This window comes from Chiloscyllium punctatum, chromosome 15 (genome assembly GCF_047496795.1).
Source record: "Chiloscyllium punctatum isolate Juve2018m chromosome 15, sChiPun1.3, whole genome shotgun sequence".
In the NCBI taxonomy this organism is placed as follows: Eukaryota; Metazoa; Chordata; class Chondrichthyes; order Orectolobiformes; family Hemiscylliidae; genus Chiloscyllium; species Chiloscyllium punctatum.
Window position 1 is genome coordinate 12487562 of NC_092753.1, and position 20172 is coordinate 12507733.

At 46.1% G+C, this 20172-nt stretch overlaps 1 protein-coding gene and 1 long non-coding RNA gene across 3 annotated transcripts in view; one reads left to right on the forward strand and one right to left on the reverse strand.

Annotated features, from left to right (window-relative positions):
- The window catches only part of LOC140486055 (uncharacterized), a 55778-nt gene extending 53053 nt beyond the window's left edge, over nt 1-2725 (reverse strand). Inside the window, exon 1 of the long non-coding RNA XR_011962515.1 lies at nt 2620-2725. This is a non-coding gene — a long non-coding RNA (uncharacterized lncRNA). The remainder of the gene's footprint in view (nt 1-2619) is intronic.
- A 158-nt stretch (nt 2726-2883) lies between these two features.
- Nucleotides 2884-20172, forward strand: part of enox1 (ecto-NOX disulfide-thiol exchanger 1) — a 535519-nt gene continuing 518230 nt past the window's right edge. For both annotated transcript variants that reach the window (XM_072584648.1, XM_072584649.1), the window contains exon 1: nt 2884-3037. In XM_072584648.1, coding sequence (XP_072440749.1) covers nt 3028-3037 — 10 coding nt within the window. In that variant the 5' untranslated portion in view covers nt 2884-3027. The remainder of the gene's footprint in view (nt 3038-20172) is intronic.

The window sequence follows — 20172 nt, forward strand, 5'->3', positions numbered from 1 at the left end:
ACACACACACCAACTGAGGGACAAAACAACAGTGAGTCATGTTTAATGACTGTTTGTTTTTCAAACTGGAGAAATGTGTTCAATGGTGTCCCCCAGGGTTTGGGGTCAAAACCAATGCCCTTCCCGACACACGTTCACTAGGCTGCCTTCAGCATGTAGAGCATAATTTGAAAGTTCACAGTGAAACGCCGCAAAATATAGCAATGCTGGAAATACAGCAAACAGTGAGGAGATGAGGGACAGACTTGGGGAGAACTGAAAGGGGAAGACATATGGCAGATGGAATTTAATGCAGAAAAGTGTGAAATGATTCATTTCAGCTGGAAGGCTCAAGAGAGAAGCGAGAAAATCTAAATTAAAGGGCCACAGACCAGGGAGATCTCATGTATATGTGCACGAGACTTTGAAGGTTGCAGGACAAATTGAGAAGGCTGTTTTTGAAATAAAGGGATCTAATTTGACACAGGCATAAAGTCGAAGGGCAAGGATGTTTTTACGAAAGCTTCTTAAAACGCTGGGTTAAGCCCCAGCTCAGTTGGGTAACATTCCCAGTTCTGGGGCCACACTTTCAGAAGCCTCTTAAGGGCTGAGTGACAATGCCGGGGAGTTACAGCAACGTTACCAACGCTGGGAGAATTTAGTGATGTGGACATGCTACTCAGAGCAGGGAAAGTCAAAGGGAAATGTAATACACACCTTCAGAATTATGGAGGGTTTCAGTTGGGGAAATAAGATGGAACTGCAGAACAACCAGAGGCAAGAGGAAAGGTTATGAGGGCATGGTCATAATACTTCCTCGAAGGATCAGAGAAGCCTATTCACTCGTAAATTGCAATTCGGCAGTGGATAAATCTGAAGAGAATGCTGAGCTCTGAGGAAAGGGCGAGAGCTTAGGAGTGTTTAGCTATTGCTTTTGTAGAACATGATGGGCCAATATTCAGAACCGAGAGTATGGCACTGGAAAAGCACAGCAGGTCAGGCAGCATCCGAGGAGCAGGAGAATCGACATTTTGGGCATAAGCTCTTCATCAGGGAAACGGGCTTCCTGGTGAAGGGCTTATGCCCGAATTCCTGATGAAGGGCTTATGCCCAAAATGTCGATTCTCCTGCTCCTCGGATGCTGCCTGACCTGCTGTGCTTTTCCAGCCCCACACTCTCGACTCTGATCTCCAGCATCTGCAGTCCTCACTTTCTCCTGGCCCAATATTTAGGCTAAGGATGATAAGTGACAGACAGCATTCTCTCTCTATAGCTCAGTAAACCTTAATTTCTGACAAATAATCTCCCTCGACTTCATAGGTTCATCTTCCAAGTGTGCATTCTCATTCCTTCACAATTGAATTAGTCTTGGGGATTTTCTGAAAAATCAAAAGTTATAACTTTTTTTAACCATTTCCTTAAAATCTTTTACCTCACTCATTTGATTACAACCCTCCCCTCTCTTAATTTACACACAGACACACAGATACAGAGATACACATACGCACACGTGCATAGAGACACCCGCCCACACAGTCACTCACAGACACACACATAAACATAGACATAAACATAGACATACAATCACAGACACACAGAGTCACTCAGACACACACATAAACATAGACATATAATCACAGACACACACACAAACACAGCCACTCACAGTCACACACATAAACATAGACATACAATCACAGACACACATACCTGTGTTGAAAGGGGTCTCCAAACACCAGACATTGTCAGAGAGTGATACACTACGGAAGCAGACCCTTCAGTCCCATTCGTCCACGCCAATGAGGTATCCTACACTGAACCAGTCCCATTTGCCTGCATTTGGCCCATGCGCCTCTCGGCCTTTCCTATCCATGTACCTGCCCAAATGCCTTTAAAATGTTTTAATTGCTCCCTCCTCTACCACTTCCTTTGGCAGTTCCTTTCATATACACACCATCCTCTGCGTGAAAAAGCTGCCCCTCGGGTGAAAACACTTGATTAAAAAGTTGCCAAGTCAATGGCCTGACACATCTCAATTACTGCCAAACAATCTCTGGAAGCTTATTTTGCAAGTGTGCGGTCTCATTCCTTCATTGTGCACACTGAGCATTAGGGACTCCTGACTCCACCTCAGAATCTGGGTCGTGTGGTGTACTTTTCAGGGGGCTAGTGTCTCTCTCTCTCTCTCTGTTTCCTTCCCCTATCACACATTGGAAACTGGTGAAAGAATCAAACTGTTCTCCAAGTGAAAGGACAATGTCCCCACCCAGCGTATGTGCTCCTTTCAGGTGAGGGTACAGAGGAAAGTCTGTCCAAGGGGCACCTTCTGGCTCTTTAGAACCAGGGTCAGTCAGCACCTGGGAGAATGCAGAGGGGAGCTGGCTCTGAAACACATAAGAGTAAACCAGCGTGTGTGTGTGTGTATATACCTTTAAATGTTGCAATCACAGATGCTGCTGGGGACAAAAGGCTGCGTGTGCTGTTCCAGCACAGATAAGACACAGGGTCCCCAAGGTAAACTAGTGTACGGCCACTTAAATGGCATCCGTCTTTCTGAGTTGGAGAAGGTTAAAGACGCTGTAGCCCAGTTGTTGAAGCGTTGAACACAGAGAGAGAGGAGAACAAACAGAAGGAACTCACCTCCCTTGGGACTCTGCCCCCGTGAAACGGATTCTGATTTATTTCCCTGCCTGGAAACTGTTGTCTTGCGGGGCTGGTGGGGCTTGTTTCTCTCTCTCTCTCTCGCCTGTTGACGAGCGTGCAGGAAGTTATCTGAGCACATTGGTGTTGATTGTATACTGACTGCAAGCAAAAGGATTGCTACTGCCAGCGATAACAGCAGATGCTCGGCAAGCTTTTGTCCCCCCCCTCCTCTCTCTCTCTCTCCCTCCCTATCTGTGTGACTACCCTCAGCTTTTAACCAGGTGTTGCACGCTGCTGAACCTCTGAGCGTTCGCCTCTCTAGCCCCGAGGGTGGAAGAAGAAGTGATTGAAAGATTTGATGAGAGGGACACCCAACATTTCGACGGGTCCAGAGAGCATTCTGCCATGGCAGCAGGTAAGGGCAATCTTATCTTGCATCTGCATGCCTTTCTTGACAATGGGATGTGTTGGACTATTCTCTTCACTGAGACGCAAGATCTCTTTTTTTTTGTTGTTGTTTGCTTGTTTCTTATTCCACCCCCCCCCCCCTCCAATGAGGCAGCACATTCCCAGAGATTCAGTCCCTATGATTGTCACTTTCTGTTACTGGATACCAGCTTCTTTTCAAAAGGAAAATGGCCCCTTCTGTTAAAAAAAAGCAATGTTTTTAAAAAGTGCAGCAGTACAGCAAACAATGGGAAGGCATTTTTCCTGCCCCCTGTAATGTGTTGAAATGCATATGCTTGTAGATATTTCTTTCAATAGCTAATGCGTGTGGAGCTGTTGCAGTTTCTGTCTAATTATATAGACAGAGTTGTGTGTGTGTGTTTGTGTATCAGGGTTTAGCAGCATACAATGCTGCCATCTAGTGCTAAATGGTCATGCTTCTGTGCCGCACGTGGGGGGCAAATGAGCTGTGCTGTTCACCTTCCCCCTGTTACTGACTACTCGGGGCTAAAGGGATATCAGCCTGGAGTTTGCAGCCCACTACAGTCGGCTGCGGCTGCACTGGAGCTGCCTTACCAGCCCCAGCTCAATACCACCCACCTCCAAAGGGCAAAAGGGCGAGTGGGAGCATGGGTACCCCCGTGCCACTCACCGCTTCCCTGGCTTGGGAATCTGTCACGGTTCCCACAGTGCCACAGTGCCCCCCCCCCCCCCCCCCCCCCACCTTTCAAGGCTGAGGCAGGTTCAAGAAAGTGGGCCACTGCTGCCTCCTCCTGGTCAGTTAAGGACAGGCAACGAATGCGGGGGTAAGAAAGGGGAACCTGGCGCAGGATGCCAGTGATATTGTCCAGGTGATCAGGAGTGGGCGGTGATAGTGACAGGGTTATCAGTAGCGATGGGTGAGATGGGTAGTGTTATCAGCAGTACTCAATGATTTCGGCGGTGCTATCTGCAGTGATATTGATACAGCTTTCAACAGTGGTTGGTAAAATGGGCAGCATTATCAATGGCACTGGCTGATATTAACAGGGCCATCAGGAGTGGTCGGTGAGATGGCAGGGTTATCAGCAATAATTGGTGATATTGGCAGCATTATCAGCAATAATCTGTGATATTGACAGGGTTATCAGTATTGGTTGGTGATATTGACAGGGTTATCAGTAATGGTGATAATGACAGGGTTATCAGCAATAATCTGTGATATTGACAGGGTTATCAGTATTGGTTGGTGATATTGACAGAGTTATCAGTAATGGTGATATTGACAGGGTTATGGTTGGTGATATTGACAGGGTTATCAGTAATGATTGGTCATGTTCCCAGAGGAGTGGGATCACATGATCAGCTGCCTCCACCAATCCCAAGCCCCACACTGTATTTCATGACTCATCCTGGCGAAGCCTGGACACCAAGACAATGAACTATTCACAGGATTCTGAGGGAACTTGATGGGCTCATTGGGGAGAGGTTGTTTCCCCTTGTGGGACAGTCTAGGACCAGAGGGCATCAACTCAGAATAAGGAGTCACCCATTTAGAATTGAGATGAGGAGGAATATCTTCTCTGAGAGGGTAGTGTACCTGTGGAATTCTTTACTGCAGAGGGCTCTAGAGGTTGCCTCACGAAAAATATGTTCAGGGATGAGATAGATTTTTAATCAGCAAGGGAATTGAGAGTTATAAGGAAAGGCAGGAAAGTGGAGATGCGGATTATCAGATCGGGCATGATCTCATTGGGATAGACGCAATGGGCTGACTGCCTTTATCTGCTCCTATGTCTTTCCAGCAGTGCAGCAGCCCTTTAATCAATGTCAGGGACTTTGAAATAAATAGATACAAGGGTGGCAAGAAAAGAGGGTGTGTGTTTTTACAATACGTCGAGCATATCCTCATAATCAAATGTTGGGAGTATCGTTACAGCCACTATCTCAGGGACATACAACAGCAGTTTTGTAGGTAGCATAATCTCCTAGACAGCAACCCACTGAACTGTGGTATAGGTTGAGGGACAAATCTTGTTTGGGGAGCCTTGCTCCTTTCTAAGTAATGGCGTGTGGTTAAACATTGATCTGAGCAGGTTAGACTGAACCTTTGTTTTAAGATTTGATCCAACAAACAAAGGCATTTCCTCAGCTCGGCACTTGTTCCAATCGCTGATGAGGTCTCGAGGTGTGGCACGGTGGCTCAGTGGTTAGCACTGCTGCCTCACAGCGCCAGGGACACAGCTCTGATTCCCCTCCTTGGGTAACTGTCTGCGTGGGATTTCTCCGACAGCCAGAAGGTGGTCAGGTTAGGTGGATTGGCCATGCCAAATTGCCCATGGTGTGCAGGGTGTGGGGAGATGCTGTTTGGAGGGGTGGACTCGATGGGCTGAATGGCCTGCTTCCACACTGTCGGGGTTCTATGATCCTTTTGCTTTGTGGTGTCCCGGCTTTCAGATGTAAACCACGTTACCGTCACAGGCATGGGACTGTGCACAGCCGAGAGAGCGAAGGCTTCTCCAGACAGGACCCGCCATCTGGGTTTTGAAAATGGATCTGAGGGTCTTGTAGTCATTGCAAGTGGGAAGGGGGTTCTATACCCTTACTGTGACAAAAGTTTGCTTCCACCTCCTTTTAAAGGAAGATTTCAATCAAAGAAAGAGCCTGATCCCCTGAACTGACAGCCCTTCAGTGACCCCACCCAATGTAGGAGAAGAGTCCGTGCTCTAATGTATTTTGCAGAGGGCAATCCTGATCAATGGGCAGGTCAGTTAGCTCAGTCGGCCCAAGAAAATGGTGTCAATTCCTGGTGGCAGCTGAGGTTACCATGAATGTGCCACCTTCTCGACCTCTCCCCTTGCCAGAGGCATGGTGACCCTCACGTTAAACCAGCTCCCCCGTTGTCTCTCTCTAATGAGAGAGCGGCCTTGTGCTCTGGTAGGTCTATGGCCACCTTACCTTTAATGGTAAATGAACATACTGTACTTCCATTTAGATGTATCAAAGACAAGTCCATTTTTTAACTGTTTATTCCGTCATCCAAGATGGCACCAGAACATGGCGTCATTATGCATTTTTCACTGTACCATGGTACAGGTGACAATATTAAATGTACCTACATTGAACCTGTATATCCCATTTACAAGTTTTACTGTGCTTTTTTTCTAATTGGGTGGCTGATCAATAGGGGAGAGGATGCCTTCAGAAAGGGTGTACAATTGTGCTGGCCATTCACCTGCAAGTCATCCTTTTAACTACAGCTGGCATCTATCATTGTTGTTGTGCTCAGGGGCACAAAACATGGGGTTTGGTTCTACCTCCCCATCCCTCCCTCCCCACCCGTGGGCGGCACGGTGGCACAGTGGTTAGCACTGCTGCCTCACAGCGCCGGAGACCCGGGTTCAATTCCCGCCTCAGGCGACTGACTGTGTGGAGTTTGCACATTCTCCCGGTATCTGCGTGGGTTTCCTCCGGGTGCTCCGGTTTCCTCCCACAGTCCAAAGATGTGCAGGCCAGGTGAATTGGCCATGCTAAATTGCCTGTAGTGTTAGGTAAGGGGTAGATGTAGATGTAGATGTAGATGTAGGTGTAGGTGTAGGTGTAGGGGTATGGGTGGGTTACGCTTCGGCGGGGCGGTGTGGACTTGTTGGGCCGAAGGGCCTGTTTCCACACTGTAAGTAATCTAATCTAATCTAATCTAACCTCCCATGCACCCCCCCAACCCAAGCACGGCATGCCCGCTCTCCCCCCCCAGTATCTGAGCCCCTGACTTTTGGTTAAAATAGAGCATTGGCTGGTGTGTGGCGTTCTGAAGTGTTAGCACCTGTGTCAAGTGAAGGCCACGCCCTGGTTAACACCATTATCTCTGTGGGTGCGATATGCCCATACACAATGCCCTTTACCCAGGAAGACATGCATTGGAAGCACACCTACAAAACCTCAACCCCATTATAAGTGGCCATGTGGCACCTAGACCAGGGTAGCCCATCACCCGACTTAACCTGCAAATTCCTCAAGGTAACAACTTCCCGATTCTCCCCATCTTTTTGCTTGAAGTGTTCATAGAGTCATGGAGATGTACAGCACGGAAACAGACCCTTCGGTCCAACTCGTCCATGCCACCCAGATATCCCAACCCAATCTAGTCCCATTTGCCAGCACTTGGCCCGTATCCCTCCAAACCTGTTCATGTACCCATCCAGATGCCTTTTAAATGCTGTAATTGCACCAGCCTCCTCTGGCTGCTCATCCCATACACACATCACCCTCTGTGTGGAAAAGCTCCTTAGGTCCCTTTAAAACTCTCCCCTCTCACCTTAAATCTATGCCCTCTAGGTTTTGACTCCCCTACCCAGAGGAAAAGACCTTGGCTATTTCCCTATCAATACCCCTCATGATTTTATAAACCTCTATAAGGTCACCCCTTAGCCCCCGCTGCTCCAGGGAAAACATCCCCAGCCTATTCAGCCTCTCCCTGTAGCTCAAACCCTCCAACCCTGGCAACATCCTTGTAAATCTTTTCTGAACCCTTTCAAGTTTCACATCATCCTTCCAATAGGAGGGAGACGAGAATTGAATGCAGTATTCCAAAAGTTTTGCAGGGTTTGTTCCTAGATATTTCCCAGTTCACATTGTCAAGGGAAGCAGTAGCAGTTCAGCGTTGAGGTTAACAATAAGCCCAGCAGTTTTGGCTGGTGCAATGTGAATGACTGTGAAGTCTCCGGCAGTGGATCGAGCACAGCACCAGCTTGGTCCATGGGTAATGGTCCGACTCGGATGGAGGGAATCACAACCTGAGCTCATGTTCCACCGTTGAGCAAGTATCCTTATCCTCGCTGACCCACTCCGGCTTCTGAGGATCATTCGGATTCTCCTCAGAATGTCTTAACCTGGTAGTCCATCGTCCACGTTAGTTCCCGAGTTATGACTGGTGATGGTTTACTGATGTCTAACATTCCTGCTGGATGACAGACTCTTTGTGAATTGTGAAAGGTTTCTTTGTGGTGTCAATTGATTTATTATTGTCACATGTACCTACATTAGATTACTTTACAGTGTGGAAACAGGCCCTTCGGCCCAACAAGTCCACACCGCCCCGCCGAAGCGTAACCCACCCATACCCCTACATCTACATCTACATCTACCCCTTACCTAACACTACGGGCAATTTAGCATGGCCAATTCACCTGACCTGCACATCTTTGGACTGTGGGAGGAAACCGGAGCACCCGGAGGAAACCCACGCAGACACAGGGAGAATGCGCAAACTCCACACAGTCAGTCGCCTGAGGCGGGAATTGAACCCGGGTCTCTGGCGCTGTGAGGCAGCAGTGCTAACCACTGTGCCACCGTGCCGCCCACTAGGTACAGTGAAAAGATTTGTTTTGTGCGCAGTACTGGCAGATCAAAGCGCATTAGGGTGTTAGGACTCCCTCAAAATTTCTCAAGAAAGTAGCCCAGACCCTAACTTTGCCAGTTGTGTAATGCAGGTGTAACACGGATATTCCAGGAGGGAGGCAGATGGTCAAACCACTTAGTTTTAAACAAAACAGAATTTATTTACAAGATTACCGAATGAAACACGAGCGAAAGAGAACAGAATACTGAATAACTTAACCTATCTGAAAACCCAAAAGACTTTCCCAACTTAATGATGCTGTTCCAAATTCCTGCAACAATCCCCTCAAACACCCCTTGGCAAAAAAAAAGGAAAAATCAATGTCTTCCAGGAGAGATGTCAGAGAGAGAGGAGGATCCGCACGGACCTGCTCCTTTGGGTCCAGCAGCTTTAAACCTTCCTGACTGCTTTCAGTGAATAGCTGAAAATGTGTTGCTGGAAAAGCGCAGCAGGTCAGGCAGCATCCAAGGAACAGGAGAATCGACGTTTCGGGCATAAGCCCTTCTTCAGGAATTTCTTCAGTGAATAGCCAGGCTGCCAGAAACCCAAACCAAACCAGAGGGAATCTGAGCTGGGAGAACTGGCCACTCCCCCTTCATTGTACATGTGAATCTTTTTAACTTGAAAGCCTTTTGTCTGAGGCGGTATCTGTTAGCTATAATTAAACTGGCCCTAAAGCCCAGCCAAGCCCAGATTTTTCGGGACCTGTGTCTTCAGAACCCCCTGGGAAAAAAAAGACAAAGACAACATAACCTTGTGAAAGGAAAGGCATCATCACAAGTGTCATAGGACAGAGCGAGGAATACAATGTTACGGCTGCAGAGAAGGTGTGCAGAGAGTGAGATCAACATTTAAATTTGAGAGGTCCATTCTGGTTGAGAAGAGAAGGAAACGCAGACTCCATTGGCCCTCTATCATGTGGCAGGTTAAGGGGGGTTGACAGACAGAAGTGTAACAGAGGAAGGATTTACAACTATAAGGTGGGGCTTTTACATTTCAGACAAAGAGGGAGCCTGTGCAGTTTGGCAAGATTTACAACAAACAGAGTCCTTTACGAGATATAGCCAATAGGAAGTTAATCACCAAATGAGCTCTAAAAGAAGACAAATGATTGGTTCCAATAAATAAAAAATAAGGAACAGCAAGTAGTTATCATGCTTAAAAGTGTAGAAAAAGAAATATTAAACTCAAGAAAGCAATAGTTGAAGGTTAACACTCCTGCCTCCCAGTGCCAGGGACCTGGGTTTGATTCCAGCCTCAGGCGACTGTCTGTGTGTCATTCTCCCTGTATCTGTGTGGGTTTCCTCTGGGTGCTCCAGTTTCCTCCCATAGTCCAAAGATATGCAGGTTAGGGTGAATTGGCCATGCCAAATTGCCCAGAGTGTTCAGAGATGTATTGGTTTGGTGCATTAGTCAGGGGTAAATGTAGGGTACTAGAGTAGGGGAATGGGTCTGGGTGGGTCACTCTTCGGAGGGTCAATGTGGACTTGTTGGGCTGAAGGGCCTGTTTCCATACTGTAGGGACGCTATGATTCATTCAGAAGTGTAATAACAGTGAGGAAGAAGCTGTTCTTGAATCTGTTTGATGAGTTTGTTGAGGCTTTTGTACCTTCTGTTAGATGGAAGAGATTGGAAGAGATCTTAACTGGGGTGGGAGGTGTCTTTGATAATGTTGGCTCCCTGAGGCAGTGCGAAGTGCAGATGGAGTCAATGGGCGGAAGGTTGATGGACTGAGCTATGTTCACAACCCTCCGTGGTAATTGGTGCCTAAATATGGTAAATGAGTCAAAACAAAGCGTGGTGATGGTCTCCAATGAGTGTCAGCTTGCAGCTCTCAATATCTGCACATTGATATTGTCCTGCAGTGCTTTAATCCTGCAGTCACACAGGCTTACCAACCTGCGCTGGGATTTCTAATGCTAATCATGCTCAGGGCGGCACGTAGCCAGCTGTTCCTCTCATTTCCGACCACCTCTCCCTGAAATTCCCTGCCTCCCACTTTCAAAAAACACTGACAGTGTCAAAGAAAAAAAAAGCAGCATTGGCTACAGTATTCGGTATGGAATTTCGGTGTTAGGAGGGATGATCCAGCATTGAAGTGAAGCCAGCCTGACCTCTTGGGGATTTGCAGATCGCAGTGGGATTGCGTTTACTCAATGCCTGAAGTAATCCCACGTCTAGATTCAGTGAGTGAGACTACTATTGAATGTATTTCTGGCAACTCTCCATGAGCTACTGGACTGCTACACTGTTGCTCAGAACCCAGACTGCAATGCATGGCACTTTGTTTGAGTACATTCTCCCAACAATTAGTTCCTTACAACTTGGGGAGACTGTGGTGTAATGGTCGTACTAATGGACTACTAATAGAGCCAAAGCTTTGGAGACGTGGGCTCGAATCTCATTGATGACAGCTACTGAAGTTTAAGGGTTGGCATGGTGGCTGAATGGCTAGCACTGCTGCCTCACAGCACCGGGGACCCAGGTTCAATCCCAGCCTCAGGCAAATGTCTGCGTGAGTTTCCTCCCACAGTCCAAAGTTGGGCAGGATAGATGGATTGGCTATGCTAAATTGTCCACGATTTGCAGGCTCGGTGAGTTAGCTGTCGGGGGTGGGTCTGGGTGAGATGCTGTTTGGAGGGTTGGTGTGGACTTGATGAGCTGAATGGCCTGCTCCCACACTTTAGGGAATGAATGGTCCTGAGGAAGGGCTTTTGCCCGAACATTGATTTAATTTTTTCCCCCTGCTCTTTGGATGCTGCCTGACCTGCTGTGCTTTTCCAGCACCACTCTCATCTTGACTCTCCTCCAGCATCTGCATTCCCCTCTTCTGCCCACAATGTAGGGGTCGTACGATATAACAAGGAAGTGGGCAGAAAGCTTTTGCCTGGAAGGTCAATGGTGTGGCTCTTGACAAGTTTGCCCGCACTTTGTTTCCCCACTGTTTCCCAACAGTTCTGAATTCGAGTCCATATTTACGACTCAACTCAACTCTAATACATTAAAAAAAACCTTCCTGATGAAGGGAATTTGCCCGAAGCGTCGATTCTCCTGGCTTCTCGGATGCTGCCTGACCTGCTGCGCTTTTCCAGCACCACACTCTCAACTCTGATCTCCAGCATCTGCAGTCCTCGCTTTCGCCACATGAATTAAACGTACAAACTCTTGGGAGCCAAGAGTTGTTCTCGTACAGGTACCTGCAATCTGCTGGTTTGCATTTCTCCCCCGAATTCCACTTGATGTGAGGAAAAGCCTTGAACAAAAATTAAGCAAGAAAACGCAAAATTATGTTTTTATGTCATGGGGATGATAAAAGCCATTATGCCGCACTCTGTGGTTTCAAGTGATAATTTTGACAAAAAGGACCATTGTTCCCCGAACAAGCCTGAGAGATATAGCTGCTCTGTGGTTATATATAATGTCTTTGGTTCAAGGAATGGGTTTTATGGTTATTGTTTGCGCTGAGATGATAAATTGTTCTGAATGTGCTATGAGAAGCTTTTCTTTAATCATGAGAATAAATATCCAAAGGAAAAGTTTTAATTTTAAAAATTCTTTTGTGGACTGTGAGTGTCGCTAGCTGGGCCAACATTTATTGTCCCTCCCTAACTGCCCTTTGAGAAGGTGGTGAGGAGCCACCACCTTTTCAACCACTGCAGTCCTTGAAGAATTAGAATAAGAATTAACTTTATTGTTACATTTACTCACATGCGTGCAGTGAAAAGTTTATAGGTCACCACTTACAGCACCATCTTGGTTACTTAGGTACCCAGATTCATAATTTAGAAAAATGAAGAAATGAAGAGTCCAACGTTAAGTACAGAAATACAAAATATATCGGGATAAATTAGAAAAAAATGGTTGAGAATTATAGTCCTTCCTGGCTGGCCTCGACTCCAGATCACACCCTTGGCCTCGAAACTCGCCTCTAGGCCGTGCTGGACCTCAACTCGAGACTGTGCCCAGCCTCAAATCTAGACCGCGCCTGGCCTTGACTCCATACCATGCCAGGCCTTATCTCTAGACCACAGTGGGCCTTGACTCTAGACCACAGTGGGCCTTGACTCTAGACCGTGCCAGGTCTTCACTCCAGACCGTACCAGGCCTTGACTCCAAATGACAATGGGCCTCAATTCCAGACCACGCCAGGACGTGCCTTGAGACCACGCCAGGCCGTGTTTCCAGATACAGCAGGCCCTGACTCCAGGTCAAGTCAGGCCTTGCCTCCAGATCACAGCAGGCCTTGACTCCAGGTTACGCCAGGCCTTGCCTCCAGACCACAATGAACCTTGACTCCAGACCACACCAGGCCTTAACTCCAAGCCATGCCAGATCTTGATTCCAGACGATGCCAGGCCTTGCCTCCAGACCACAATGGACCTTGACTCCAGACCACACCAAACCCTGAGTCTAGACCGCCCCAGGCCTTGACTCCAGAAAAGAGGGCATAGGAAGCAGCACAGTGCCCCTAGAGAAGGAGTTCCAGATTTTGACCCGGCAACAGTGAAGGAACAGCCATATATTTCCCATTCAGGATGTTGAGTGGCTTGGAGAGGAACTTACAGATGGTGGTGTTCCCATGTATCTGTTCGACTTGCCCTTTAAGATGTTGGAGTTGTAAGTTTGGAAAATGTCAAGGAGTTTTAATGTGTTACTGCAGTGTACATCCTTGATGGTACACAATGCTGCGACAATGTATCGATGGTGAAAGGTGTGGATGGGGCGCTGATCAAGTGGGGCTGCTATCTGGACAGTTTCAGGCTTCTGGAGCTGCACTCATCAAGGCAACTGGAGAGCATTACACTTGTGATAAAATCCATTGTTGTTTTGCATCCATCAGTACGTGACGTTCCAGTGCTTAGAGCATTTTCTGCTGCTTAGCGACATGGGCAGGATTCTCTTAGAGAATGTTGCGAGATCAATGCAAGTCATGTGAACAGTAGTTCAAGGGTCATCCAGTGATTGTGAGTGAGACAAAGGCAGGCTGCATCCTGCTGGTGCCACTGTTAGCTCTGCAGAAATGCAGCAAACAATTGACAGTGAGTGTATGGAAGCCCACAGCCAATGTTTGCTTGGTGCTGGTGAGAATGATTGGTGCTCATTGAAATTCACCAGCAGCAACCTCGCTGTTTGGTAAAAAAGACTGGAACTGAGACTGTATTTCGGCACTTACGAGCAGGAATCTCAGGAGAAGAGATTGCTTTAAGATGTCATGAGCAATCTTTGAGGTAGTCTATGATAAAGATTCTTCCAAGACTAGATCTTGAAAAATGAAGAACTGGAACCATTTGTAAAGTAGAGATACCTTTAACAATACAGGTCATTCTGTTATAACATGCATTTCTTCAACGCAAATTCACTGTAACGTGATTGATGAATTGGGCATGTTGTATCTGAAGCACAAGTTTTTTCTTATTCAGGGTTGCACAAGAGTGCAACAATCACGTTATACAGGAACTGATTGTATTTGGTGACCTATAGTGTTACTATTCTGAGGAAGAGTGACTTGACCCAAAATGTGAACTCTGATTTCTCTCCACAGATGCTGCCAGACCTGCTGAGCTTTTCTAGCAATTTTGTCTACAGTGTCACTATGTCTATTTGCATTTCTGAATAATCTGTAGGACTTATCCTGGCCTCATTTGCTATCTCATGGGCACTGGGGGCAACTAATGTTTGTTCACTAAGCTATATTTACCTCATGTCAATTTGGATGTTAGAGTACAAACTATGTCGATTGTAGATTGTTTGACTTTTCTGACTTTATCTTTCAAACTTTGTTTGTTCAAAACTGTGCAATCTTGTGGCTTTATTGGCTCAGTAAATATCTGGGATTTCCAACTTTGTCCACCTTAAACTAAAGAAGTCACTGGTCTCCGAACTGATTATAACATAATTGTATGGTCTCATGTGGAATCACAACAGACTCCTGATCTATGCCTTATAGCTGATGGATACAGTCCTTCAGCAGTCAGAAGGTTCTGGAAATTCTATACATCTTAAGTTGAAACTTGTTTCAAAGACGACTTTGCAGTAGAAATAAGTAAAAGAATGCAATAATTTAGAGCTAGGACTATCTAAATTCTCTTTTGTCTTATTATTGATATAAAGACTTAATGCATGCATTTTATTTCTTACATGTAAATATTATCTCCACCTAGAAATGTTTGGCAACGTGTGAAGTATTTGGATTAGAAATCTTGAATTTCTTCTGTGGCTCCCAACAGGTTTCCTTTTTGGCAAGTTCTTTTAATCAGAAAGGTTCATCAAATATAAAAGCTTATTGACCTCCGTCTGTGTTCATCTTGACCCAGCTGTTACTGGACATCTAACTGATATCCTCAGAAACGGGTTTTAACTGTTTTGCACGGCAGATTGCTGAACGTATGGGTTGCTGTTGTCACAGTGAGGGGAACAGGATGTTCGAAACCTGGGTGAACAGGGCAGGCAATACTATACCATCCTAATCGATCAGACTGAAGAATTGTGAAATTCGTAGAAGGGGTGAGAGGGTAGGTGCAGCCACTTACACACCATTACAGACCATTGCAGTGGTGACTTTCAGGAGCAGGTCTTCATTTTGCAAACTGAATAGCAATGAAATAGTGTGACTCAGAGTGCACTGTTTGAATGTCCACATTTAAGCTGTGCATCCCTGTCCCTAAATGGCTCAACTGTTCTTGCAGACCAGTCCTAATGAGGGTAACACAAATTGCTTCAATTTTGTCTCTCTCTCTCTCCTTAGCAAGGTTCAGTTTGGTTAATGTTCTGTGTATGCTTAGTTATTTCACTCTGTAATGCATAGGTTTAACTATCTTACCTGCAATGTGCAGATTTAACTATTTTAAGCTGTAATTTGCAGTCTTAAACATTTTACCTGTAATGTGTAGGTTTAAGCATTCTAGCCTGTAATGTGTAGACTTAAGAATCATAGAATCCCTACAGTGTGGAAACAGGCCCTTTGGCCCAACAAGTCCACACAGATACTCTGAAGAGTAACCCACCCAGAACCATTCCCCCCTACCCTACCCAATATTTACCCCTGATAATGCACACATCCCTGAACATTATGAGGAATTTAGCATAGTCAATTCACCTAACCTGCACATCTTTGGACTATGGGAGGAAACCATAGCAAATTGGCGCAGACACAGGGAGAATGTGCAAACTCCACACAGACAGTCGCCCAAGGCTGGTATCGAACCCAGGTCCCTGATGCTGTGAGGCAGCAGTGCTAACCACTGAGTCACCCTGCCACCCCAAGTAGTTTACCTGAGATTTGCAGGTTTAACTATTTGAATTGTGATGTGAAGGTTCAATATTTTAGCCAGTGATCGGTGTTCATTAGGTGCAGAAACAAAGGAAAGTAGCAAGTGATTTTTGTGTCTTCAGGTTACCCCTAAGACCTTTTCAGGGAGTGAGGACTATTTTAAACGCATCTGTGTTGAAATATAAGAACCACAGAGCTGACTGCCACATGGCAAGCGCCCACACCTCAGCAATGTGACAATAATCCGATCAGCCGCCCTTTTAGTTGGGCAGGAGGCTGGAGGAACCTTTGTGCTCCTTTTAAATAGTTGTGGGAAATCTTTCAGATCCACCTGAGAGGAGAAACATGGTCTCCATTAACATGGACCTCCATCTCTCATCACTGCGCTGGTTTGTCAGCCTAGAATCTATGCCGAAATTTAAGAGCGAGGATTGAATCCATGACCCTGCAAGATGAGACTGCCACTCACTGCACCATAGTCCCGATTATTGCTACCACTCCTGTATCACAGCCTGACCTCTTACAACAAAGTGCTTTGAAGAACTTGTGCAAGACTGGACTGAATTTGAAGATGTTTTGAGATGGCAGGGATGGTTCAATGACGTAGATGCGACATGATGCAACAGGGGTTTCTCACTGGCGATATAAGGTTTTCAGCTGATCCCACACTTGAATGTGAGAGATTCTCATTCCATTACGTGTCCCGCACATGTTTAGGAAACCTCTGCAATACTTTCACTGGTGAAATGGCTCTGCCGATAACACAGAGACTGAACTTAACACCACATGCATTATTCACAGGGATCAGTGAGGAGCAATTAATGGACTCCTCCAACACTCAGTGCCACTCCCAGGGCAGGGGATATTTGGATTTGCTTCCTTACATACTATAGTCCACTTTGAGACATTGACCTCCCATTTCAGCAGGTTGGACCCAAATCCCAGAGAATCTGATGAGTGGAGCTCTGAGGAGCCACTGAAAGCATCCCTACAGTGCAGAAACAGGCCATTCAGCCCACCAGGTCCATACTGACCCTCCAAAGGGCATCCCACTTGGGGTGGCTGAGTGGTTAGCACTGCTCTGTGTGCGAACTGAGACTGCATTGGACAAACTGAAGTTGTATTTGGCTCTACAATGTCTCTGATGGTCAGTTTGCATTTGGCAGCGTAAACAGGAATAACAAGCTGCCTTAGCTTCAGGAAACAACCAACACAACAGTGTAATTTGGAGCCAACCAAATAAAATTAATTATTTTACAAACACATGGATCAATAGTTTTTAAACAAGTACAACCAGCTATACTGTCCATGCACTCAAAAACTGGAGGCCCTTCAATCCATCAAGTTTATACTGGCCATGCGCAGTGTTATTAAGCTCCCCATCACTGCCCCTCTCCCAGTGCATAATCACATTCAGTTGCTTTGATGACACAAATCCAAGACATATCAGTGCCTAGCATTAACCACACTTTCTGTTAGAGACTGCACGCAATGACCATTTGTCAATTCAGACTGTGTTAGTAAGCCCCAGTCAGTGTCACTGTCTGTTAGTAACCCCCATTCACAGAGTAACAGTCTGTTAGTAATTCCCTCTCAGAATCAATAGTATATGTTAGTAATCTCCACTCACAGAGCACTGTCTGTTAGTAATCCCTACTCACAGAGCACTGTCTGTTAGTAATCCCCACTCACAGAGTCAGTATCTGTTAGTAATTCCCACTCACGGTGTCACTGTCTATTAGTAATCCCTACTCACAGAGTCAGTATCTGTTACTAATCCCCACTCACAGAGTCACAGTCTGTTAGTAATTCCCACTCAGAATCAGTAGTATATGTTAGTAATCTTCACTCACAGAGCACTGTCTGTTAGTAATCCCTACTCACAGAGTCTGTATCGGTTAGTAATCCCTACTCACAGAGTCACAGTCTGTTAGTAATTCCCTCTCAGAATCAGTAGTATATGTTAGTAATCTTCACTCACAGAGCACTGTCTGTTAGTAATCCCTACTCACAGAGTCTGTATCGGTTAGTAATCCCTACTCACAGAGTCACAGTCTGTTAGTAATCCCCACTCACAGAGTCACAGTCTGTTAGTAATTCCCTCTCAGAATCAGTAGTATATGTTAGTAATCTTCACTCACAGAGCACTGTCTGTTAGTAATCCCTACTCACAGAGTCACTGTCTATTAGTAACCGCCACTCACAGAGTCAGTATTGGTTAGTAATCCCCACTCAGAGTCAGTATCTGTTAGTAATACCCACTTATAGAGACAGTGTCTGTTAGTAATCCCCACTCACAGTCACTGTCTATTACTAATCCCCACTCACTGAGTCAGTGTCTGTTAATAATTCCCACTCACAGAGTCAGTGTCTGTTAGTAATTCCCACTCACGGTGTCACTGTCTATTAGTAATCCCTACTCACAGAGTCAATCTGTTACAATCCCCATTCAAAGAGTCAGTATCTGTTAGTAATTTCGATTCACTGAGTCACTCTGTCACTAATCCCCATCACAGAGTCACTCACTGCCTGTTAGTAATCCCCACTCAGGGGGTCAGTGTCTGTTAGTAATCCCCACTCAGGGGGTCAGTGTCTGCTGGTAATCTCCATTTATCTTTATGAGTGTCTACTGGTAGACACAAATAAATTGAGTTTTCCTGTAAACTCCACCCATTTGTCATTGACAGCACTGAGCTACCTAAGGAGATTTTTCATCCAAACAATAGGCATTAAAGAGTTTGCGAGAGACCCAGACACTCAGAGGGGCATTGATAGGTAAAAATTCAGACTTGTATCCACATTGGAGTAGGAAGGCCATTCTTTCGATGGCTGCTTGGCAATCCCATTGGGCAACTCCTCTGCAGTCTCACCATCATCAGTCACGATCGTTTGATTTAGCTGTGGAAAGTATTAAGTCCCCACTCTCTCTCAGCTATTCTACCTAGGCCCCAGGCTGTGTCCTGATCACCTTGTGCTAATCATAGAATCCCTGGACTTTAATGGTTTCATCTGTTTAATTGCTTTTCTGGCTGACCTTTTAAATAACCAGCCCCTCCAAGGTTCTAAATTACCACATTTCCGCACTTTTCTCAACACGCTAAATCTTAACTATAAATTATTCAAGGAGATGGAAGTCTCCAAGTTATGACCTTTTGTGGATGGAAGGTTGTCAGTGAAGCAGCTGAGGATATTTGAACCTAGAACATTACCCTGAGTAACTGAGGCCTCTTGTGTCTGGTGGTAATGTCCCTACTTCTGAACCAGGACCCTTCTTCAGAAGTGTGCCACAACATATCCAGAACAGGTTGATTGGAACATATCTGCCCTGAGGAACCTCTGCAATAGTCTGGAGCTGAGTTGATTGACCTCCAACAATAACAAATGTTGATTGTAAGTCATAGCTGTCATTCAGCAACCTGAGGAGATATTTCATCCAAGAGGTAGGTATTAAGGAGTTTGTGAGAGATTCAGACTCTCAGACGAGCATTAATAGGTTAAAATCAAGACTTGTATCTACATTGGGTAGGAAGGCCATTCTTTGGAGAGCTGCTTGGTAACCCCATTGGGCAACTTTTGTTTTGGTTTGGCTGCTTTTGGATTATTGCATACAGTTCTGGTCTCCTTCCTATCAGAAGGATGTTGTGAAACTTGAAAGGGTTCAGAAAACATTTACAAGGATGTTGCCGGGTTGAAGGATTTGAGCTACAGGGAGAGGCTGATCAGGCTGGGGCTCTATTCCCTGGAGCGTCGGAGGCTGAGGGGTGACCTTATAGAAGTTTACAAAATTATGAGGGGCATGGATAGGATAAAGATGCAAGGTCTTTTCCCTGTAGCGGGGGAGTCCAGAACTAGAGGGCATAGGTTTAGGGTGAGAGGGTAAAGATATCAAAGGACTGAAGGGGCAACTTTTTCACACAGAGGGTGGTGCGTGTATGGAATGAGCTGCTAGAGGAAGTGGTGGAGGTTGGTAAACTTATAGCATTTAAAAGTTATCTGGGTAGGTATATGAATAGGAAGGGTTTGGAGGGATATGGGCCAAGTGCTGGCAAAGGGGTCTAAATTAGGTTCAGATATCTGGTCGGCATGGACAAGTTGGACCAAAGGGTCTGTCTCCGTGCTCTATGACTCTGTAACTGCCCTTCTGTCTCAACAGCACCAGATACTGCTGGGACTGCAGGCAGGAGAAGGAGCCAGGCCTCAGTGGAGGAGGCAAGGTGGGGCTGGCTTTGAGGCTGGCTGGGCTGCACAAGTTAGGGGTGTACCTTGTTGGGGGGGATTGAAGGAGGTGCCAACCACTGCAGTGGGTGAAATGACTGTGTTTGGTGGGTTGGGGGTGGGGGGTGGGTGAGGTGAGGTATTTGGGGCATCAACTGGCCTAAGACTGGAGAAGTCTCTGTCTCTTGTCAAGAATGGAGGGTGTTCGGGCTGGGTGAGTAGGCAGGGTGCTATCTTTGAT